This window comes from Urtica dioica, chromosome 2, assembly GCF_054948205.1.
Source record: "Urtica dioica subsp. dioica isolate 48M chromosome 2, U.dioica_male_clone48M_v1_H2, whole genome shotgun sequence".
Lineage (NCBI taxonomy): Eukaryota > Viridiplantae > Streptophyta > Magnoliopsida > Rosales > Urticaceae > Urtica > Urtica dioica.
In genome coordinates this window covers 25,288,716-25,314,309 of record NC_142757.1, presented here as the reverse complement: position 1 = coordinate 25,314,309, position 25,594 = coordinate 25,288,716, and the positions used below count along the sequence as shown (strand labels likewise).

General features: G+C 39.8%; 2 protein-coding genes across 2 annotated transcripts; both read right to left on the bottom strand.

Annotated features, from left to right (window-relative positions):
• Positions 1 to 461: 461 nt before the first annotated feature.
• Positions 462 to 3,339, bottom strand: LOC149404228 (RNA polymerase II transcriptional coactivator KELP-like). Its single transcript, XM_089607960.1, has 3 exons — positions 2,834 to 3,339; positions 2,477 to 2,582; positions 462 to 859 (listed from the first exon to the last, which is right to left on the bottom strand). Exons 1-3 carry the CDS (start codon positions 3,137 to 3,139, stop codon positions 765 to 767), a joined length of 507 nt encoding a protein of 168 aa, XP_089464086.1. The 5' UTR covers positions 3,140 to 3,339; the 3' UTR covers positions 462 to 764.
• A 21,365-nt stretch (positions 3,340 to 24,704) lies between these two features.
• Positions 24,705 to 25,355, bottom strand: LOC149404227 (uncharacterized). The gene has a single exon (XM_089607456.1). It carries the CDS (start codon positions 25,353 to 25,355, stop codon positions 24,705 to 24,707), a length of 651 nt encoding a protein of 216 aa, XP_089463582.1.
• Between the last annotated feature and the right edge of the window lie 239 nt (positions 25,356 to 25,594).

Genomic DNA, 25,594 nt, shown 5'->3' with positions numbered 1-25,594 from the left:
CATATTTGAGTGAAAAAAAATAAATATTTTCTGTGCAGCTAAACTTAAAACATATTTATAAATTTAGAAAGAGAGAATAAGATTTTTTTTAAAAGCATAAAATCAATTTAAATAAATTGTTCATCATTTTTAAAGAAAAAGTAATATTAGAACAAAGTCTTATATAAAAAAAATCGAACGTTTTATAGCTTTGACTATATATATAATTTAACAAGTTACTTAGGTAAGCATATTCTAAATTAAGTTTTTAAAATGTTAAATTTAATTTAAAATAAATTATTAAGGATTAAAATGCTACGAGATCAATAACTTGGGGACTATTTTAGTACAAAAATTAATTCAGGGGAACTATCACTAGCATATAAATATAGGTACCATTTACGAGTCTGTTCAACTCTTTCCATATATGATTTCTGTCAATCTCTATGCACATTGTTGGGGAGAAACAAAACTCTAGCAAATTAGGTGTAACGGCAAAGAAAGCTTATATAAAAAGACAACTGTTCTGGCGAGGTTCGAAATAACCACCATTAGCCTCCTAATTTCATAAAATAGAAATTACATTAACATATAACAGAATTAAAAAGCCAACGGAACAGAAGTTCAATCTCTCATATTAAGTCTAACCAAACCGATACAGCATTATGATGTGTAGAGAAAATACCAGGAACATCAGAATTTTAAGAGCCAACAAACCAAATGGAGATACAAAAAAGACGGGATTCAGAGATAACTTAACAGACATGGAGTTATGTGATTGATAATCACCCAGTCCGCGATTCCAACTTCTTAATGGCTTTTTCGATGGCAGGCACATTGTTTTTAAAGGCTGACCATTGCTCCTCAGTTAAACTAATCCCTGGGAGAAAATTATACTATAAACATTAGCATTTCCTCGATCAATGAAGTACAAGTAGCAGATCAGCAGACGGCACAAATTTTTCGAAACAACATCAATCCCACCAACCTATTTTAAAAACGTTTACCCTATAATTTTACATTAAAGACAAGTGCATAGCTAAGGTCACACGGCTATGCATTATTTCCGTAACAACTCAGACGTCTATCATTTAGAAACGTTACAAACCAAACATTCATTTTCTGTCACCCTGAGAAATAATGTTCTTATAGTACGGATTACAAAACTAAACCCAAAATTACTAACAAGGGTGTGAAACATACCCTATGATCCAACACATCATGACCAACTAACACTTGGAATTTCTTCTTGGTAACGTTTTGTTGTTTGCCAACACGTGGAAGATGTTTGGAGTTAGTATTTTATCACGACGGTTATCATAGTCCTAGCAGAGCAGAAGTCTTAGACTCTTGAGTTGTGGAGCCTAGTTCATCGGCAAAACTATGAAGACCTTACGGTGAAAATTAATTATAATGCAAGGGTATATTGGGAATTCAGGCTCGTATCTGTTAGCCCTTGTTTTTTACACTATTTATACTATGGTAAACCCCTTACTATTATACTATTCCAATACCTAAGATTTTAACATTACCAGCACCCCAAGAACCATCTTGTTCACAAGGTGATGTAATCACTCTGTAGAGAAGAGTAAAAGTTGATGCAAAAGGAAAGAGCTGGGTATGGCTATGCACTACTCTAAAAGGAAAAGAAGAACTTAGAGTAAATGGCCACTTTAAACTCATTGTTTATCAAAATGGCCATTTCAAACTCATTGTTTATCAAAATGGCCATTTCAAACTCATTGTTTATCAAAATGGCCATATATTTATTTACTCCGTACATATTTCTGGTGTTGCAATTATGCCCTCATTATAACAGCTTCCTATTCTGTTGATTACAAACTTACTCGTTTAATGACTGAAATCTAATCACTAAGATTTCATTCTTTAGTTATACGATTCTAAATTTCATTCTTGATGTTTTTAATTTTAATCACTACGCCAGGGAAGAGATTTAAGAGACACCGACTTATCCCATAAAGAAGCCAGCTTATCCGCAATCTCGCGAAACTTTACTTGAAAAACTAGAAATGGTAATGTCCATCTTCACCAAGGGATTTTCTTCCTTCAACTAAAGGCTTGCGATTTTCATATCCTTTTCTCGTCTAATCCCTCTTGTTTATAGAGTAATATAACTTCTACTGTATTTAACCACACTGTAAAGTACTTGATTGTATGATATCCAATACCTAGCATTGTACCGAATCATTCTTTATAGCTTGCCAACTACTTTCACTTCTACAATGGGAGAATACAGATTTATTCTTTTAATAGCACTACAAAGATGTTTCTTTTTAAAAAAAAATAGCACTACAAAGAAATAACTTGACGAAGAAAAAAACAGAGAAATGATAAATATACCTGCTATTTTAGCTTATATCAAATTATCAAACAAACAACACACTGGAATAGTTACCTCACCTAGATTCACATCACTAAAACAAATGAAAAGTATATACTGCTCTAAAATTTAGATAAAAATGAAATATAAAATAACCTTTTGAAGTAGGGAGATCTTTGCCGTCTTTCCTAAAGTATTCCCTTATGGACACCAATGTTTTTCCTCTGAAATCTTGAACGATCACTTTTCTCTTATCCGAAAGCTAATTTCCACACACACACACACACACAAACACACACATTTAGTCAAACACAAAGCAGACACACACACACACACACATTTAGTCCAACCCAGAGAATTGATGTTTCATTTTGTTTCACATAATACTTGTTCGGGACTTGATCAAGAATTTCGGTTCTTCAACCCAGCAATCAAACAATATTAAATTAAAAACATGAAATACTTTTGTGTCACGCACTTAGTCCGCAATCAGATGGAAGGAAATGAACATACCTTGCATATGATGGGATTGCCTTCGTCGTCGCATTCCTTACCGCCATGCTTCTCTTCTTCTTCCTCTTCATCTTCATCTTCATCTTCCTCTTTCTCCTCTGCTTCAGCGAGTTTCTGCTGCTGTTCGTCGAGGAACGACTTTACGACTTGTCGCACAAACGCTTTGTACGGAGGTTTGGAGAGATCGAGGTCCATTTCCTGGGAAGCTTGTTTGCGAATCCCGTTCTCTGTTACGTCGTCCATGTTCGAGGTTTCTAGAATCTTTCTCACTGTATTCTCAATTCTCTGTTCCGTTTCGTCTTCCATTTTCGGTGTCTGGTCTCGATCTTCTCTCCACTCACATCAAAACTCTCACCGTATTGTATTGTATTGGGTGATTCTTTTTAGGGTTTATACTCTTAAAATTTAGTCGAGACTCTTCGACTCCGAGCCGTCACAGCTTCTGCAATGAGGCCATTAAACTGGACCTTCACATTCGAAGGTCCACTATTCACACTTTCAAATATTACTCTATAAATGATTAAAATTGATCTTATTTTTAAAATTTTAATAAAAAATATATATTTTTTTTACATAAAATAAATATAAAACGGACTAAATAACTAACTCAAACAACACTACACTATTAAAATTATTATCCACCCACTAAAATATTTAAAAAATAGCCAATTTATTAAGATAACATTTCAATATTCCAATAATATCTTTAACAATTAATATTTTTAACTTTCAAAGTAAATAATATTAACATTCATATGACGGTAATAAGAATAATCGTTAATCTAATTGATGGTAACAAGAATAATAGTTAATCTTATTGACGGTAACAAAAACAATAAATAATCATATTGATGTTAACAAGAACAATAATCGATCTTATTGAAGATAAAAAGAACAATAGTTATCTTATTAACAGTAACAAAAAATTAGTTAATCTTATTGACGGTAACAATAACAATAGTTAATCTTATAGTTAATTTTTTTAACGGTAACAAGAGCAATAATCAATCTTATTAACGATAAAAAGAACAATAGTTAATCTTATTAATAGTAACAATAATAATAAGGGCAAACTAGCAACATAATCAATTTGAAACATGATTTATAAGATCTAGCTAACGATTGCTAAATTTTCCAATATAGACAATTACTGAAATTTACGAATATAAAATAATGAATATACCCTTGTGTAGTTTGAATAAAGAAAACTAAACACTAACCAACGTTTCAGCCAACTCATTTAAAAAGTCAACTTTGTCAGTTAAGAATTCTATTATAGGTGCTTGAGATTGAAATATTTAAAATGCAATAAATAAACGTAATCTACGAATATAATATAGAAAATAAAATAAATATTGATTATATCAATACACATGATATCAAACGTGTAAAAGTGGAAAACAATTATTAGACAAAAAAATTTGAAAATAAACAAAAATAAATATTTTATTTTTATTTTTTTAATCTCATATTGTATTTTTTTTCTTGGATTTTTTAGATAGGCATGTTCTTTATCTGTTTATGTATTTTGTTTTTTAATTTTTCTTAGGTTTTTTTGAATATTTAGTTCGTAGTTAACGTGTGTTAATTTATAAAATATTAACTTTATTTTTGTAAATTTTATTTTATTATATTTACCAAACTTATCTCTTTCAACTTTATCGAATGCAGAATATTTCAGAAGGAGAACACGAATATTGAAAAACATAAATTATTGAATATGAAAAACAAATATATATATATATATATATATATATATATATATATATCATATATTTTTGACAAAAAAAAAAACTAAATACACAGACAACAACGATAAATACAAAATAATGTCAAGAATGTACAATAAATACACGAAAAGAAGCTAAAATAAATCGGAAGCACCCAACCCACAACGAACTTCCGCCACACATAACGCCACGACGAACTCCAGCCTCCTCCGTCTTGTGCGATGATTGAGAAGCGTCAAGATTAAATCCTAAAAAAAAAAATACTACAAAAAAGGAGAAATAAACTAAAATAAATCTAAAGCATCCAACACACAACGAATCTCCGCCACACACAACATATGGAAGTATTAAAATAGACCAAAGTATACGAAAATTAAGCAGTATAATTACTTACATTAGGGTCCATCAATAAGTTTGCTATTACACTCTGAATCAGTTTACACACGATGAATTTTCTGAATCTCCGCCACACACAACAAAGGAAACTCTAAATTTTCATCTTCATAGAGGGTTTAATTACCTTGATCAAGAAGACTCTAATTTGTTCAACTCTCGAGAAGAACGAAACAACTCCGACAAGCTATCGATCCCCATCGCCTCTTCGACAGCCCTGAAGGATTTAACCACGTTTTGTTCTATTGCTGAGAGAGAGAGAGAGAGAGAGAGAGAGAGAGAATTTGAAAATAAATTGTTCCTGAATGTGGTTTCAATGAGCAATGCTATTTGGTACTACTCACTACTTTGAACTATCCACTCAACTGTTGACACGTGGACAAATTTGTCCACGTCTCAACACTTGAGTGGGTAATTCAAAGTAGTGAGTAGTGATGTAAAGCATTTCCCGGTTTCAATTGTTGATATAATTAATATAGGGATTTTGCTACAAAATTGAACGTTGTTTCAATATAAGGTATTATAGGGTATTAAATGTGGTCTTAAACGTGATATCAATATAAATTATTATAGAGATAAACTATAATATTGTTGAAAGTTGAAAATTAAAACTTTCCAATTTATTAATTATTGCTATAATTATATGATTTTTACCATTTCCAGTCAACGAATGTTAAAGATTTATTTCCAAATATGTTTTTCTCTTCTGACTTCCACAACTAAGGGCATTCAGGTAAAATAAAAAAGGAAAAAAACTGCGACGTCATAACCGCTGACTATATTTTAAACATTTAGCAAACGTTGGTTAAATTGCAATTTCAACGTTTGTAGTGGCTTAGTTCGTGTAATTTTTCTAATAATAATTACTTGTTAACGGTAACATAAATAATAGTTAATCTAATAGTTAATTTCATTAACGGTATAAAAAATAATAGTTAATATTAATAACTGTAATAAAAATAATAGTTAATCTTATTATCGGTAACAACAGTATTTTATTAATGGTAATAATAACAATAATTAATCTTATTATCTATAATCAGTAAAAAAATAATTAATTTTATTAATGGTACAAATATAATAGTTAATCTTGTAGTTAATTTTATTGTCGATAACAACAATAATTTATTAACAGTAACAATTATAATAACCTTATTAACTATTAAAATAAAAAAAAATAAAAAAAAAGGAAGAAGAAGTTGCTAACGCATTTCACTCAACATTTTGAACCTGAAATCAGAATTGGAAACGTTTACACAAGCATCCATGATTGGTGCGCTAGTTGTCCACACCTCTCAAAAAAAAAAAAAAAAACCCAAACAAATAACAATATCCCAAAAAACAAAATATATATTACCAAAAATAAAAAGTATACAACACAATTGCATTCATCGAGATTTTGAAACAAATTAAAACCCGATCATTAAATCTAACCCAAGAAACCCACTAACATTTTTGAACTTTCTTGAACCACGTCATCAACACAAATTCAGTCTAGGAAAGTCTAACTAGCGTCAAACGAGTATCACATATCATCCTCTCAATTAGTTGAAAAAAAAAAACTTAATTTTGATCAAGAAACTTAAACAATGGTAGTGTTACTCATATAAATTGCACAATCTTAATATGAGCTCGAAAGCTCCAAAAACAAGAAGAATTCAACATCGAGCTCGAGTCACATAGGCCTGAAGGACATGAAATAAGGAACGATCCGTGAATAAGATAAGAATGAACCCTACCAAGCAAAGTTTCGAAGAGAAGAGAAGCTGATAGGACAAACATTAGTCAAATAAATAAAACACGTGTAAATAAACAAAATCTTAAGCGAAATGCACACCTCGACGGTTACTCCGAGCACTCGAGAAAATAACCATCCACTACACACATTTTGGGAGCAATTATTCAACAACTGACGGGACGTGGGGTTTTCCCCACGTACTAGATCCCAATCACTATAAATTAGCAAGGAAGCAAGTGAAACATGACAATTCACATTTTTAGACCAAAAAGCTTCACCTATCGTTCGGCATCTTTATTTACATTATCCCTTTTATTAGATTCGTTGGCATTTAGATATAATCAACTTGGAGTTCTCGAGAATGCGTGCTCGGAACCAACTGCTCTTCGTGAGACATTTGTTGCAATATTTTTATCTGCCACCAAGTACTAAACTATTTATTGCTACATAAGATACTACTGTTGAGCCGATTTCTCGTCCCAACAATCTATACGAGATTATTTCGAATTGTCTCGTATATTTATTTATATAAGTTGAGGGTCTCAGAATCCGATTATGAAGATTGAACCGAAATCCGAAAGAGATTAATAGATATTACGAATAAAAATATAGATAGAGCGAAAGGAAATTCCTTTTATTGATTATCGAATGTAAACCTTACAAGAACAGGAAATTATTTTAGAATAAGCCAGAAAACTCGAGAGAAGAAGAATATATCACAATTTTCCCAGAAAAATCAGTGGCGTAAAATGAAAATGGATTGAGCTTTTATAGCCAGCTCGCCGATCCTCCTGTTTCTTCAGATCGGCACACGTGTATGAGCAGAACCGATCTTTCATCCTTTATTCTCGCGTACATCCCCATTCTTTAGGCGATTTGACTGTTTCTTAGATGATTCATCGTTCAAATTTCTTGGCGGGACCGTCTAGGAATGCTTGTGGGCCCGGGTCGAGTTGGGGTTCTTCGAAATATTGTCTTGGGCCGATCTCATCCGTGCCTAGGTTTATTAGGCCGAACTGGGCTTTGGGCCGAACTAACGATTATCTTCTCCTTTGGGCCGAACTTGCTTTGGGCCTGGTTGGTCCAATTCGCCTGGTGGAAAGGAGAGATATTCACTCCCACAATCAGTCCCCCAGTATCTTCTATATTATGAGATAATATAGAATATACTTTGTCGAACCGAGATTTTTTCAGAATCTGGTTAAAATCCGACGAAATATTCGGGTATTTCTACCTCTTGGTTGCTTTTGAGCAGGTGCCAAGGACACGTGTCGTCACGTCCAAGCCTCGATATTTCAAAAGATTTTTTTTAATTATAGCGATTTCCTCGGGATTCTCAACCGTCGATTTGACGCTTAAATAAAGCTGTGACCTTTCGATTTCTTTCATTAATATCGATTCATTCAAATCCCAGAGGTAAATATCGCAACTCTCTCCTTCTTTTTCTTCTTCATTTTCTTCTGCGTTTCTTGAAAATTTCTTTGCTTTCGCCGTTTCTGGCTGTGAAAATTCTTGAGATTACTTTCCCTTCTGTTATTTTAGCGGGTACTAGGTTTAGTTGATTTTTATCCCAGGCTCTTGTTCTTTACCCAATCCTTCAAAGTCAAATGTCGAATCCCGACAAGAAGAGCGATGATCCCAACATTGAGTTGTCATCGCCGTCGTCGTTGACGAAGCGCAACCTCGCCGATATGGGGGAGCGATACAACTTTCCCGATGGGCTCAAGGTGAAGGTTGGAGGTCAGTCCGCCGATCAAATTATCCCTGTATACGTTTGTGCGCACCAGGTATTTTTCGAAGAGTGCGGACTGCGCTTCCCTATCCCCCGACTACTCATCGAGTTTTGCGACCGTCTGGAACTTTCGTTCGCCCAGATGTGTCCAAACTTTGTTCGCCAAGTGATGGCGCTGTTGCTGCTGTCAAAAGAGGCTGGGGTCTCTCTAGACGTTAACGACCTCGGTCGTCTATTGGTCACGAAGCGCAACTCAAAGCACCACCCGGTGTGTTTCTACTTGGCGAACCGACCTCGTCAAGGCATAGTTACCGACCTTCCTGGCAAGGACAAGAACTGGGGTTCGAAATACTTCTATTTCGAAGTCAGTGTACAAGACAGTCGAGGTGGAGAAGAACTGTTTGTCCGTCCCGTGGAAGACGGACTGTGGTAATTAGGGGGGGTTTTGGCGATCTGCGAACTGTTTAGTACATGTCTAGAGCGACCTAATGTTTTCTTGTTTTTGTTTTTGCAGAGAAGATCGTTGTGTTCCCGTCGGACACGTTTGATCTCAAAGTCCAGAAGCTGCGCGCTTGTGAGGTTTCTTGGAAGTCCTTCTCCGAAGCTCGGTTCGTAGCAGCCGATCTTTGGCCCGCTGCTCCTTCAGGTTGATCTTTATTTCCGAATTTTACCTTGTTTCGCAATTTTTAGTATTATTTATCACTTAATTTATTTTTCCTTAGGCGACTCTTCAGACGATCTCTCCTCCTCGTCCGAGATGAATAACGAAGACGTGGACTGGCGGGCCAAGAAGAAGGCCCTTAGGGCGGCCAGTGATGCTGGAACCTCATCCGGATCCACCGAGAAGACCAACCAGTCCGCTCCGACAGCGCTGGCTCCTACTTCCGGCTTTCAGGAGCTCTCAGTGGTGGTTCCCCCGGCCACACTGCTCATCAAGCTCGACGGCGAGCCTGAGGTCGCCAAGACTGCCAAGGCCGCCAAAGCCGCCGAGACCCCTTCTGCCGGGGTCATCAAAGCTACGTCCGCCGAGGTCGCGAAGGCTTCGGCAGCCGCGGTCAAGTCCACATCGGCTCCGTCCTCTCAAGCTAAGAGGAAAGAGGTAGAAGGCGTTTAGTAGAATGACCCGAAGAGGGGACGGGCTGATGATCGCGGGAAGGCCGTGAAGGGTTCTGGTCAGCCGCAGGGGTCTCCGCCAGGCTCCTGCAAGCTGGCGTTTAACTGGAATCTTGACAAGCCGGTCTGCGATGACCCGGTGGCGGCGGTGTGTCTCATGCGCCAATTCAACTTCCCTGAGTACCGGCTCCCGATGGTCTCAAGGATGCACGGGGCGAGCTACTATCGCTTCGTCAGCGCGGCGGGCTCTCGAGTAAGTTTTGATTCTCTTTTTTTTTTAGGCTTCCATTTTACTTTCTCAAGGCTAACTCTCCCTGTTGCAGTTCATGGCCGAGCTGAACAAGGGCTTCCTCGGCTACGAGGTGATGTACGACCGCCTCTCCCTCGCGAACCAGGAGTTACGGACTAAGCTGAAGGCCTCGGAGGATGAGCTTGCGAAGTGCCAGGGTTCTCTCGGTCAAATGGACCACCTAATTGCCGAGGCGGAGACGTATGCTCGTCGCGTGAAGGATCTTGAAGATTGTCTTCAAGACTCCGAGAGGACGCGGGTCGATCTGAAGAAGGAGCTCGACCTGGCCGAGGCTTCCCACCGCAACCTTGGATCCGAATTGGACCGGGTGAAGGCCGAGCTGGCGAAGGAGAAGGCGGGGAACCGCTCCTTGTACCGTGCTTACCGTTCGGCTAAGGACGACGGTATTCGCTCGGGCAGGAAAGCCGCCGGGGTGAAGTACAAGGGGGCGCTGGTGGCCTACCGCCAGTTCGTCACGGCCGGGAGGAAGAGGATGACCATCCTCCGGAATCTCGATCAGGCCAAGGCTGCGTCGTCGATCTTTCAGGAGGTCGTCAACAAGGAGATTGCTGACGCTCCTGCCGAGCTGCAAGAGGCCAAGGACGAGCTGGAAAAGCTTCAAGCTGAGCTCGACATCGTGCCCCTGCCTTCTCTTGCTGGGGCCGAAGATCTCGAGTTCACTCCTTATGACGATCGGTCGCCTCCCGATGCACCTGCGCCTGAGACTTCCGAGGTCGCGAATCAGTTCGGCTCGATGCTCGATAGCTCGGAGGCCATGGTTGCGTTGATCGATGAGGCCGGGGAGAACTCGAAGGAGGCCGAGCTTGCTAAGGACAAGTCGGCCTAGATCTGCCTCGCCTCGCCCAAATTTTTTTTTCTTTTTAAGTTTGAAGTAGGAATAAATTGTTTGATCTTTTGGGCCCCTGTGAGGGCGTATTTATTTTTGGCCCAATGTTTGGGCAAGTTTATCGAACTCCTTTCATTTTATTGTCATTATTCTTTTTATTTGTGTCGAACATATTCTATGAATTCGTTAAATGTCACAGATGCATATTTCGTATTTCGATAGATAATGCACAATTACCCTTCATCGATACCTTAAGGTTTGCGTGTTTGAACGAACATGCTGATTTATGGTGGCATTTACTCGTTTGACTTATTTGCGTGATGTGTGTCGGCCATCGTCAGTCGAACCCCTAATCGTATCGGGATTATGTATATGGCATACCTCCGAATCATGCCTTATACACGATATGTTTTTCCGAACCGAAGCTCTAAGCCTTAGCTCTGGAGTCGGGTTTATGGTGGTTTATCGTACACAGCGCACGAACAAACCTTGGGCATGTTCAGTTGCGGTTGTAAGTCGAATCCGCCGTGTTTGGCAAATTGATCGGATCGAACTTGCTTGTTCCAAGTTTTTCTTGTTTATGTGAGGTGGGGGCTGAACCTTGCTTTAAGGCTGCCTACGTACCCATGTTTGGGATCAAGCCGTTACGTAGTTCGATTGTTATGATATTACTTTTAACAGTAATATTTTTTTAGGTTCATGATATTCCAATATCTGAGCACTGGGATACCGTCGAGCGTTTCAAGCTTGTAGACGCCTGTTCGTGGGATTCCTGAGACTCGGTATGGTCCTTCCCAGTTTGCTCCCAATTTTCCGGTGTTTTCTTCGGCCCTGTTCTGATACACTTTTCTCAACACGAGATCTCCAGTGTTAAATTCTCGGAAGTTGACTCCTTTATTGTAGTATCGGGCGATTGATCGTTGGTATAAATTCATGCGCGTCAAAGCTCGGTTTCTTCTTTCGTCCGTCAAGTCGAGGGAGTCGCATAGCATTTTATTGTTAGTTTCTTTGTGATCGTTCGCGTATATGGTGCGAATTGTTTGAATTTCGTGTTCAATGGGCAATATTGCTTCGACCCCGTAGACCAGAGAATATGGGGTTTCCCCGGTAGGCCTTCGTGGACTCGAGCGGTAGGCCCACAGTACTCCGGGGAGTTCGTCGGCCCATCGCCCTTTTTTGGCTAGTAGTTTCTTTTTCAGGTTACTAACGATTGTTTTGTTGGTAGCCTCAGCGTGTCCGTTCCCTTGTGGGTATCGGGGCGTCGAGAATAGTAAAGTGATTCCTTCTGCTGCACAGAATCGTCGGAACTCTTTCGATATGAATTGTGCGCCGTTATCAGTGATTATCTCTTGTGGCGCTCCATGTCGACAGATTATATTTTTCCAAATGAAATTTTGTACGTCCACGTCCCTTATTGAGACGAATGCTTCGGCTTCAACCCATTTGGAAAAATAATCTGTTGTGATAAGGAGGAATTTCAGCCCTCCTGGTGCTTTGGCTAGGGGGCCTACGATATCCATGGACCATTTCAGGAAGGGATATGGGGCAGATATGGAAGATAGTTCCTTGGCTGGTTGCTTGATTCGTGCTATTGGCATTGGTCACATTTCCGTGAGTGTTGTTCACAGTCGGCGACCATGGTTGGCCAAAAATACCCTTGATTTTTTATTGTAACCGCTAGGGCTCTTCCGTCCGCGTGGTTCCCATATTCTCCTTCGTGTATTACGGAAAGGATGCGTTTGTATTCTTCTTTTCCTATACATCGTAAGTATATTCCGGAGAAACTTCTTTTGAAAAGCACTCTGTCTATTATGGAGAATCTTGCGCTTTGGCTAATTAGCTTTCGACGCAATTGCTTATCTGTCGGGGTATGGCCTTCTGAGATATATCTGATTATATCCCTTCTCCAGTCCCCCTCTTCTATTATTACCATTATGCTTGCGCTTTTGGTTGTGATAGAAGATTGTTTGATTGCCTCGACCGGTATGATTCGGCTTATCGTCGGATCTGACGTTGAAGCTAAGGCGGCGAGGGCGTCAGCGGTGGTGTTTTCTCCTCTAGGGATGCGGGTTAACTCGAATTTTTCGAATTGATTTGTCATTTCATTTACTAATTGCGTGTATGCCTCCATACGCTCGTCTCTTGTTTCGAATTCTCCGCTGATTTGATTTGCGACGAGCTGCGAATCACAAAAGGCGGATATGAATTTTGCTCCCACAGCTTTTGCGAGGCGTAATCCTGTGATTAGTGCCTCGTATTCGGCTTTATTGTTTGAGGCGGTGAAATCCAGGCGGAAGGATTGTTCAATCACTTCTCCATGTGGCGATACCAGATGTATCCCATGTTGGAATCGATCTAGGGTTTAAGAAAAAGTTTAACGCTTCGTTAAGCGGCGGAATTTTAAAAATTTTCTTTTTAAGTAAAACTAGTTTTTACTAACCTAGACAAGAGCATGTACATGTAAATAAAAACTAATATGAGCTATTAAAGTTACTAACCTTTCTTGAAGCTTGAACCTTGTAGAAGCTTTTGGAAAGTTGCAACGCTCGTCTCCCCTCGCAGCACGTCTCTCTTTCTTTCCTCGGCACCTCGAGCAACCACGAAAGTTTCTATCACTAAATCACTCGAAAAGAAGGAATCAGTGAGTGGGCACTTTTAAACACTACGACTTGAGAACGAGTCTCGAAGTCGCAGAGCTAAACACTAGGTCGAGTGAGGACCTAGGTGCCAAGACAAGAAAAATCGAAAATATAAACTAGAAAGAGAGAGAGGAAGGGGCGGCCAAGTCTAGAGAGAGAAGCTCTCAATCTCTAAAACTTTGCATGAATGAAAAGTGAGGAATGAGGCTCCTATTTATAGGAGAGGTCTCACCTTCAATAAGGTAGTTTCCTCTTCTATAGAATATCACATATTCATGAGCAAAATAACCCTTATTTCTCATTCCTTTTGGGCGCCCAAGGCAGCCTTCTAGAAGGCTAGGATTTGTTTCCTTTTTTGTTCATTGGCTTGCCTATTACTCTCTTGGCCGATTCCCTTGTGCATCTAATATGCAAATTTGTTTCCTCTTTTTCTTTTGGCAAGTATCTAAATACATTTATGCACAAAATAATTTCCCTTTCTCTTTGGGTAGTGTTGGGCGCCTATGGCTTCTAGAAAAGGCTTCTAGAATTTTCTTCACTTGTTCATGACAACATAAGAAAAAGCCCATTTAGAATTTTCAATAAAATTCTTATGAAATGAAATTAATTCACAAGGCCCAATTAATCATATTATGGCCGAGTGACATTAAGTCATCAAATGAACTTGTCAAAATTTATTGACATCCATTTCATCCATATGTCTCAAAAGACAAAAATACCCTTTCGACAATTTTCGTTCTTGTTTTGACTTAGCTTCCAGTTTAACTATTCCTATCGATGTGATTCGTGACAGTGACCTCATGGACCCAAATGAACAAAGCTTTAGCTAAACACTTGGACTCAAAAGTTCACAAACCTTTTCCAAGTTTAGCTTAATGCCAACTGACTCCACTAAAGAGCTGACACTGAAAATCTCTCGGTTCAAATGAATTTATTTTCTACTCAAGAATTCACCTAATTATAATGAGCGGATCCACTGAATATTATCTATGCTACCCTTCATGAATGTCATCAGCTAGTCGGGATTTACTAAATTACCATTTTACCCTTCTAGCTGTTATTTCCTCAACTCCTTTGTCGCTTGTGAATAAGTTATAAACAATGTATTGACGAGGAGCTAACAAGTCACATTGTTTCATCCAAAAGAGTCAGGACTCAATTTGGACACTGGCCAGTTCATTTATTCACACTCCAAGGAACAAAGCATGAGGTGACATACATTGCATTTCAGCAATCTTGTACATGAATTCCATATCTATGAGAACTTCACAAAGTTACTCATGACATACTCACAACTTAGTATTTCACCAATAGGCCCTGTTCGGAATGACATAGTGAGTCCGAACTCTGACTTTCTCAAATGAGAATACTAAGGTGTGAAATGGCATGTCTCATTTCAGGATTAAGGTAAGCATGATGCAATTCATACATAGTGACTTCGAGACATAAGAGGTTAAATGGTTTGTTCTTATATTGTCTCTAGAAGTGCACTGGTCAATTCAGTACCTTTGGAAGATACCTAGAAGAACTATAGAGTCCCCAACTCTCAATGCCTCATAACCAGACATCATAGATTCTTCTAACAATCATACTGAGGTCAATAGTCCTTTGACCCTAAGATTGCGAATATATCGTTTTAAGCAAACTACGAAGAGTTTGTTCATGCAAATCTACATTTGTCTCTTCGTAAGTTGTTAAGTTTGTTTATGGACTAAAAGACTATGGTTTTATCATAAAGCTTCAGACAAGGAAGATTGAATGAACGTTTCAACTTTATTAATAATGAATAAGCAATTACAAGCAAGAGTCTTCGTAAGACTATATGACATCAAATTTACATAAATAGATACTACTACTCTTCTTGTGGGCACCATTGACAACAAACTCCCACTTGACTCAAAGAAGATGTGAGTAGTCCTACATGCCTAATCCCTCACGATGTTGGTCGAAGACCTTGTTCGCTAGGGCCTTGGTGAATGGATCTGCCAGAGATCTACTTCACCTCCACGTCTCCGCGCTGCGCGATCTCTCGAATCAAATGGTATTTCCTCTCAATATGCTTAGAGCGCTTATGGCTTCTAGGTTCCTTTGAGTTTGCGACAGCCCCACTATTATCACAATAAAGGGTCATGGGCTCGTCGACGTTTGGAACAACTTCCAAATACTTAAGGAATTTTCTAAGCCATACAGCCTCTTTGGATGCTTCACAAGCAGCCACATATTCTGCTTCCATTGTGGAGTCAGCAATGCAAGATTGCTTAATACTTCTCCACACAACAGCTCCACCATTAAGGATGAACACAGATCCCGAAGTGGATTTCCTGGAATCCTTATCCGCTTGAAAATCGGAGTCGGTATATCCCGTCATAGTCAGGTCAGTACCTGAGTATGTAAGCATCAAGTTCCTAGTTCTTCGAAGATACTTAAGAACATGCTTAACAGCAATCCAGTGCTCGGGTCCAGGGTTGGATTGGAAACGGCTAACTACGCCAACAGCGAAACAGATGTCAGGTCTAGTGCAAAGCATAGCATACATAAGGCTTCCTACGGCAGAGGCGTAAGGAATTTTCCTCATGTCTTCAATCTCTTGTGCAGTCTTGGGAGACTGGTCCTTAGAGAGTGAAACTCCATGCCTAAAGGGTGTTTGACCCCTCTTGCAGTCTTGCATCGAGAAGCGATCCATCACCTTATCAATATAAGATGCTTGAGAGAGCGACAGGGTCCGGTTTTTCCTATCTCGAAAGATTTGGATCCCCAGAATGTACGCGGCTTCTCCTAGATCCTTCATATCGAATTGCTTTGCTAGCCAGACCTTAACCTCAGATAACTTACCCACGTCATTACCAATGAGTAGTATATCATCGACATATAGTACTAGAAACACAACTTTGCCTTCGTGTATTAACTTGTAAACACAAGGCTCATCTATTGAGTGTTCAAAGCCGAAGCTCTTTACAGTTTCATCGAATCTAATATTCCATGACCTAGATGCTTGCTTTAGTCCATAAATGGATTTAAGCAACTCACAAACCTTGGTCTCTTGACCTTTATCCACGAAACCGTCTGGTTGAGCCATGTAAATGCGCTCGTCAAGATTGCCATTCAGAAAGGCTGTCTTGACATCCATTTGCCAGATCTCATAGTCGAGAGCTGCAGCTATGGATAGGAGTATGCGGATGGATTTAAGCATCGCGACTGGCGAGAAGGTTTCTTCATAGTCAATCCCTTCTTGTTGGGTATAACCCTTTGCCACAAGTTGTGCTTTGAACGTCTCGACGTTCCCATCAGGACCCATTTTCTTCTTGTATATCCACTTACACCCTACGGGTTTAATCCCTTCAGGAAGGTCTACAAGTTTCCAGACTTTGTTGACATACATCGAGTGCATTTCAACTTTCATGGCGTCAAGCCAAAGGTTTGATTCAGAACAAGCCATCGCTTGGCTATAGGAAACAGGGTCATCCATGTCGGAGACGGCTACAAGAGAGTCTCCATAAGACATGTACCTGTCAGGCTTTTGAGTAGCCCTCCCACTACGTCTAAGTACTACTTGACGAGATTCTGATGAGTTAGGTTGTGTTTCAGTTGGGGTAAGAACAGTTCTTACAGATGAGGTAGAAGCTTCCTCACCCAACTTTTCTTCAAGCACAATTTTGCTTCTAGGTTTTGCATCCTTCATAAAGTCCTCCTCAAGGAAACGAGCATTCGTGCTAACGAAAGTCTTATCGTCCTCGGGACTATAGAAAGTAAAACCTTTGGTTTCCTTTGGATATCCTACAAACAGGCACAATTCTGACCTACTAGCCAACTTGCTAGTCTTTTGCCTCAGCACGTGTGCAGGGCAACCCCAAATTCGGATGCGGCCAAGATTCACTTTACGGCCAGTCCATCGTTCATAAGGAGTACCAGGAACCGTTTTGGACGGAACTTGGTTCAGAATGTAGGCGACTGTTTCGAGGGCATATCCCCAAAAGGAAAGCGTGAGTGATGAGTAACTCATCATCGATCTAACCATCTCCATAAGAGTTCGGTTTCTTCTCTCTGACACTCCGTTTTGTTGAGGTGTGCCAGGTGCGGTAAGCTGAGAAGCGATACCTTCTTCTTTAAGAAAGTCATCGAACTCTCCAAACATATACTCACCACCTCGATCAGATCGAAGGGTTTGATCACTTTGCCAGTTTGCTTTTCCACTAAAGCCCTAAAGACCTTAAATACGTTAAAGGTCTCGGATTTGTGTTTAAGCAAATAGACAAACCCATATCTTGAGTAATCATCAGTGAAGGTAACGAAGTATTCGTATCCTCCACGTGCCTGTTGGTTGAGCGGACCACATACATCAGAATGTATTAGTTCCACCAACTCAGTGGCTCTTCGACCCTTATCGGAGAAAGGTCGCTTAGTCATTTTTCCTTCTATGCAGGATTCACAAGTAGGTAGTGAACCTATTGCAGAGGCTTGGAGTGGACCATCCCTCACAAGTCTCTTAATCCTATCTAGACTGATATGACCAAGTCTTAAGTGCCAGAGGTATGTTGATTTTGTTAGATCGGAGGATTCAGAAAGTTTGATCCTCTTTGGCTCCCTAATTAGATCGTTATCTATTTCGGTGTCTAAAAGAGAAGGTTGAGTGGGATAGATGTAAAAAAGACCATTCTTCATACATGCATCAGTGACGAAAGAATTAGAACAAGAAATGCGAATTCCATTCTTTATAAACTATAAATAATAATCTTGCTCGAAAAGTTGAGCAACAGATACTAGGTTTTTCCCAAAGGAAGGAACATAATAAACATTATTCAAATTTAAAGTTCGATCTTCAAAAGATAGCGTCACGGATCCCACAGCCTTCGCAGACACCACGCTCTCATCACCCCACTTGAAGCAGAAGTCGCCATCCTCTAAGCTTTTGCTTTTCCTAAAACCAGTCAAGGAGCAGCAAATATGGTTAGTAGCAGCGGAGTCAATAATCCACGATGATACATTATCAGGTACTAAACAGGCTTCAGTAACAAGTACAATACCTTTTGCTTTGGTTTTGAGGTAGGCAGGACAGTTCCTACGCCAGTGACCAGGCTCGTTGCAGTGGTGGCACTTGTCGTTAGACTTGTCCACCTTTGGAGCCTTTGGCGCCTTCTTCTTCGTGTGAACCTTAGGTTGGTTCTTCTTCTCGGCATTGCGAGGTCTCTTCTTAGATCCAGAGGTGGAGGTAGTAGCATGTACTTCTCCTTGAGCCCTCTTTTTCTTAGTGAGTGCCTCAGCGGTTTGAAGTTCCTTCATGAGCTCGGTAACAGTGTACTCCAGCTTGTTCATGGAATAATTCAACTTGAAGGTATCAAAGGTTTCGGGGAGAGTTTCCAAGATCATATCTATTTTAGTTTCCCCATCAATCTCAGATCCAAGAATCTCCATCTCGTTGAGATAGCTAATGATCAGCATCATATGATCTCTAACGGGAGTTCCAGCCTTCATACGACAGTTCATGAATTGTCGGACCGCTTGTTGCTTAGCTTGACGTCCTTGCCCTCCAAACATCTCATGGAGATTGTAGAGCATATCGGTGGCAGTTTCGTAATCACGATGTTGTTGTTGCAACACATTGTTCATCGATGCCAAAATATAGCATCTCGCAATCTCATCGGATCGAAGCCAGGCCGCCAGGACGTCTTTCTCCTCTTGCGTCGAATCATCATTCGTTTGAGGACAGGGGGTGGTGAGAACCCATTTGTGCTTGTCGACAGTAAGGACTATGTCGAGGTTACGTTTCCAGTCGACGTAATTGTCGCCTTCGAGTTTATTCGAGGAAAGAATTGTAGAGAGAGGGTTGAGAGACATATTGCCTATAAAAGTTGAAACAAGTTTATGATTAGTCTTTGGTTTAGGATTTAAGTTTCATTAAGACTTTTGTAAAATCCAAAGGTGTTATAAACCAAACGATAATTTACTCCCTCAAGAGAAGGCCGCAAAAAATCTCCATTTATAAGTAAATGACACATCATTAATGTTAAGCCAAGATGTCAATACATCTATTTTGACTAGCCACCTTGTAAATTGGTTTGATCACTCACATCCTTTCGCAGAGCCTCAAGGGAGGATACTAGGGATTGAGCCTAAGCGTGCAACCAACCACTTAGTTCAAAAGATCAGCTTTGAAAAACAATCCCCCAAGGGGAGGCCTTGCCATCATTGCATCACTCTCGGACGTAGCTCATTGAGCAATGATCGAAGCAATAACGCCTTGGAGTACTCACATTTAAGTGAGGGTCGCAAGAGCGGCTCTTAGTCCCACGTTATTGCATCTTTCACTAGTGTTGGGGATCGCGGGTTACAAACAACGAATATAACCCTCCCACTTAGTTTTTGGAGTTGGTTCATCGACTCTTATAAGTTCGGAAACAGATTTCCTAGTTAGAGAGCGACAGAGCGGACAACTAGAAGAGAATCCTAGATCGACATGTTCAGAGCAGTATTAGTGCATAAAGGCACAAGGGACATACTCGATCTTTTCCTATTTTCTATTTTGGGAAAGTGCATGAGGGAAGTGTGAACTTCAACTCACTCGAACACTTGAAAGTTTGAGATTACACATCCTTTTATTTTTCGGCTTGTCTACAAGGAGACCTCCCACTCAAATTTTCAAGAGCATATAGATTTTGAACATATGTGATATAGATATAGTTTTGAAAACATTTTGAAAACTTATTTGATTTGGATGACAAAATATTTTGAAAGTGAAAACGGTTTTTCAAAATTCAAACTAGTTTTGTAAAAATTCAATTTCAATTAATCTTTCAAAAAATCAAAACTTTTAATCTTTACACATCATGTTTATAATCATATGAAAAACATTTTTGCTCAAGAAAATTTTCTCATTAGAGTTCTATAACTCATGGTAGTGGGGTTTGAAAATCCGGATTTCTAAAAACTGGAGTTTCAGACAGCCGCGCACCTCGGAGTAAAATCGCCATATCTGGCGACTCCGGTGTCCTTTTGAGCCGAAACCGGTGGCATTGGACAGAGGACAGACAGAGCTTTAATTTGATTCAAGAATCATTAAATTTAGATTTCTGAGAAGAGAGTTATGCCACTTTTAATTCGGGTTTACTCCAGCTCGAAGAAAAAGAAATAAATTAAAGCTTGGTCCTACTTAGGTGCGAAAAAGAATCAAGTGTAACAGAACGTTTTAAGATGTTGTTTAAAGCTTTTATTTGTGTTTTATAAGCAAGGTAATAACAAGGCATAAAAGAAATAACAACATGCATAAAACGATTCAAGTAAAAATAAGAAACTAGCAAGATAACAAAACTAGTCACAAAATTTTACTCGAAAATTCTCAAACCTTTAAAACATGTTTTTCAATATAAAAAATTAAAAACTTTTAGAACTGATTCTAATGTGTTTTAACATCATCCCAAACTCATAGAAAATCAACATGGTTTTTAATTTAAAGGCATGAGCAATAAATTAAAAAAAATCTAAGATTACAATTCTAACTTGTCACAAAATTAGTAAACTTTCGAAAACGATTTTCAAGCTCATAATTTAAAAACATGCACATGCATTCCTTTGACCATAGCTCTGATACCATTTGTTGGAATCGATCTAGGGTTTAAGAAAAAGTTTAACGCTTCGTTAAGCGGCGGAATTTTAAAAATTTTCTTTTTAAGTAAAACTAGTTTTTACTAACCTAGACAAGAGCATGTACATGTAAATAAAAACTAATATGAGCTATTAAAGTTACTAACCTTTCTTGAAGCTTGAACCTTGTAGAAGCTTTTAGAAAGTTGCAACGCTCGTCTCCCCTCGCAGCACGTCTCTCTTTCTTTCCTCGGCACCTCGAGCAACCACGAAAGTTTCTATCACTAAATCACTCGAAAAGAAGGAATCAGTGAGTGGGCACTTTTAAACACTACGACTTGAGAACGAGTCTCGAAGTCGCAGAGCTAAACACTAGGTCGAGTGAGGACCTAGGTGCCAAGACAAGAAAAATCGAAAATATAAACTAGAAAGAGAGAGAGGAAGGGGCGGCCAAGTCTAGAGAGAGAAGCTCTCAATCTCTAAAACTTTGCATGAATGAAAAGTGAGGAATGAGGCTCCTATTTATAGGAGAGGTCTCACCTTCAATAAGGTAGTTTCCTCTTCTATAGAATATCACATATTCATGAGCAAAATAACCCTTATTTCTCATTCCTTTTGGGCGCCCAAGGCAGCCTTCTAGAAGGCTAGGATTTGTTTCCTTTTTTGTTCCTTGGCTTGCCTATTACTCTATTGGCCGATTCCCTTGTGCATCTAATATGCAAATTTGTTTCCTCTTTTTCTTTTGGCAAGTATCTAAATACATTTATGCACAAAATAATTTCCCTTTCTCTTTGGGTAGTGTTGGGCGCCTATGGCTTCTAGAAAAGGCTTCTAGAATTTTCTTCACTTGTTCATGACAACATAAGAAAAAGCCCATTTAGAATTTTCAATAAAATTCTTATGAAATGAAATTAATTCACAAGGCCCAATTAATCATATTATGGCCGAGTGACATTAAGTCATCAAATGAACTTGTCAAAATTTATTGACATCCATTTCATCCATATGTCTCAAAAGACAAAAATACCATTTCGACAATTTTCGTTCTTGTTTTGACTTAGCTTCCAGTTTAACTATTCCTATCGATGTGATTCGTGACAGTGACCTCATGGACCCAAATGAACAAAGCTTTAGCTAAACACTTGGACTCAAAAGTTCACAAACCTTTTCCAAGTTTAGCTTAATGCCAACTGACTCCACTAAAGAGCTGACACTGAAAATCTCTCGGTTCAAATGAATTTATTTTCTACTCAAGAATTCACCTAATTATAATGAGCGGATCCACTGAATATTATCTATGCTACCCTTCATGAATGTCATCAGCTAGTCGGGATTTACTAAATTACCATTTTACCCTTCTAGCTGTTATTTCCTCAACTCCTTTGTCGCTTGTGAATAAGTTATAAACAATGTATTGACGAGGAGCTAACAAGTCACATTGTTTCATCCAAAAGAGTCAGGACTCAATTTGGACACTGGCCAGTTCATTTATTCACACTCCAAGGAACAAAGCATGAGGTGACATACATTGCATTTCAGCAATCTTGTACATGAATTCCATATCTATGAGAACTTCACAAAGTTACTCATGACATACTCACAACTTAGTATTTCACCAATAGGCCCTGTTCGGAATGACATAGTGAGTCCGAACTCTGACTTTCTCAAATGAGAATACTAAGGTGTGAAATGGCATGTCTCATTTCAGGATTAAGGTAAGCATGATGCAATTCATACATAGTGACTTCGAGACATAAGAGGTTAAATGGTTTGTTCTTATATTGTCTCTAGAAGTGCACTGGTCAATTCAGTACCTTTGGAAGATACCTAGAAGAACTATAGAGTCCCCAACTCTCAATGCCTCATAACCAGACATCATAGATTCTTCTAACAATCATACTGAGGTCAATAGTCCTTTGACCCTAAGATTGCGAATATATCGTTTTAAGCAAACTACGAAGAGTTTGTTCATGCAAATCTACATTTGTCTCTTCGTAAGTTGTTAAGTTTGTTTATGGACTAAAAGAATATGGTTTTATCATAAAGCTTCAGACAAGGAAGATTGAATGAACGTTTCAACTTTATTAATAATGAATAAGCAATTACAAGCAAGAGTCTTCGTAAGACTATATGACATCAAATGTACATAAATAGATACTACTACTCTTCTTGTGGGCACCATTGACAACATCCCAATCCCGGCCCCTTGCTTTATGGAGGAACCATCGACTTTGAGGGTCCAATTTCCAGCGCTTGTTGTGGTCTCGCTTTCATTTGCGGGGAGCTCGATAAGGAAATCGGCTAGAACTTGTGACTTTGCGCATGTTCTGATACGATATTCGATATCATATTCGCTTAATTCGACGGCCCATTTGGTTAATCTCCCCGATTGGTTGGGGCTGTGGAGGAATGAACGCAAAGGTTGAGTGGTCATTACTACTATTGAGTGTGATTAGAAGTACGGTCGTAGCTTTCGGGCTGCTGTGATGACGGCCAGAGCTAATTTTTCCATTGCTGGGTATCTCGTCTCTGCATCAACGAGTGATCTACTTATGTAAAACACTGGTTTTTGGTCTCCTCGTTCTTCTCTGATAAAGACTCCGCTGACCCCGGTGTGCGATACGGCTACATATAGGTAGAGCGGTTCTCCCACTTCGGGCTTGGCTAGGATCGGAGGTTTGGACAGGTATTGTTTTAGTTGCTCAAATGCTTCTTCGCACTTTTCTGTCCATTCAAACTTCTTATTTCCTCTCAGGAGCTTATAGAAAGGTAAGCACTTATCGGTTGATCGGGAGATGAATCGGCTAAGGGCTGCCACGCGTCCTGGTAGTCTCTGGATTTCTCTTTTGTTTCTAGGAGATGGTAGATTTCGGAGTGCTTGTATTTGGTCTGGGTTGGCTTCAATCCCCCTCTGGGTTACCATGTACCCGAGGAACTTTCCAGAAGATACCCCGAAGGTACATTTAGACGGGTTTAGCTTCATTTGGTAACTGTTCAGGACCTTGAAGCACTCCTCTAAATGTGAGACATGGTCCGTTTCTCGTAGTGATTTTACTAACATGTCGTCGATGTAAACTTCCATCGTTGTCCCTATCTTGTCGGCGAACATTTTGTTCTCTAGGCGTTGATATGTGGCTCCTGCGTTTTTGAGCCCGAAGGGCATCACCTTATAGCAATAGATACCCCTGTCGGTTGTGAAAGCGGTTTTTTCCTGATCATTGGGATGCATCATGATTTGATTGTATCCTGAGAATGCATCCATGAATGACAGGATTTTGTGACCGGCGGTGGCTTCCACCAAGCGCTCTATGTGTGGTAGGGGAAAGCTGTCTTTAGGACACGCTTTATTAAGGTCGGTATAGTCGACGCATACGCGCCACTTACTGTTCTTTTTCTTGACGACGACGGTATTGGCGAGCCAATCGGGGTATTTTACTTCGCGTATTAAACCGGATTTTTAAGAGGCGATCTACTTCTTCGTTGACCACTTTAGCCCTCTCTGGACCGAGTTTCCTACGCTTTTGTTTTACGGGCTTATAACTGGGATCGACGTTGAGTTGGTGCACGGCGATCTCGAGGTCTATGCCTGGCATGTTCTCTGTTGTCCACGAAAACGTCTTTTTGTTTTTCTTCAGGAACATTATCAGTTCCCGGCGTACGCTTCCTTTCAACTTGGCCCCGATGCCTACGCATCTCTCGGGGTCAGTTCCGTCTATCTGAATCTGTGTTATCGATTCTGTGTCGGGCTCATCTTTTTCCTCTGAACTTTCCATCGGAGGCGGACAGACGATCTCGTTTCCGATGGCCATTGATTGCTATTGGCCTTCGCTGGTTTCTTCGCTAGATGGGTCCTCTGAAATGTTTTCTTTTGGCTGGTGTTTTTCGATGATTTTTTTATGATTATTCATGTAACAAATTCGGGATGCCTCTTGGCTCCCCCTGATTTCTTGTATCCCGCTGGGAGTCAGAAATCGTACGCATAGGTGGTAGGTTGACGGTACTGCCCTCATCGCATGTATCCAAGGTCTCCCTAGGATAGCGTTGAACGGGGACGGGCAGTCGAGAACGGTGAATTCGACCATCCTATTTATGTCTCCAGCCCGCACAGGGAGTTCAATAATTCCTAGAGAGGGTGTTACTTCCCCATTGAACCCAGATAGCTGGTTGGGTTTGTGCTCGATCTCAGCCTCCTCGATGTTCATTCTATCCAAAGTGGTTTTGAATATAACATCTACGGAGCTTCCTCCGTCAACCAAGATTCTAGCTACTACGCAGTTACCCACTTCGAGATCGATGATCAAAGCGTCGTCATGGGGCCCGTATAGCCTTTTGGTATCGTCCTCATTGAATGAGATTGTGGTATCTTCTGCCTTTCGGCATCCAAATGACCTCGGTGTACCTTTGAGTTGACGCTGGTGCGCTTTAATGGAATTTACGCTATCCCTGCAAAATTTTGAACCTCCCATGATATAGTCGATTCGGGGTTTTGCTCGGGGGACGTCGTTATCGTCCTCCTTTGCCCTTCCCCTTTTTGGGGAGGGATTTCCTCGGGTTCTGTTGTTAAATTCCTTTTTCTGGGGCGGTGGTCACAGGTCGACATTCTTCACCTCTCCATTTTTATACTTTTCAATAAGTACTTTTCGGGCTACGACACAATCCAGGGTGTCGTGTCCGTAATTTTTATGGAAATCGCAGTAATTTTTCT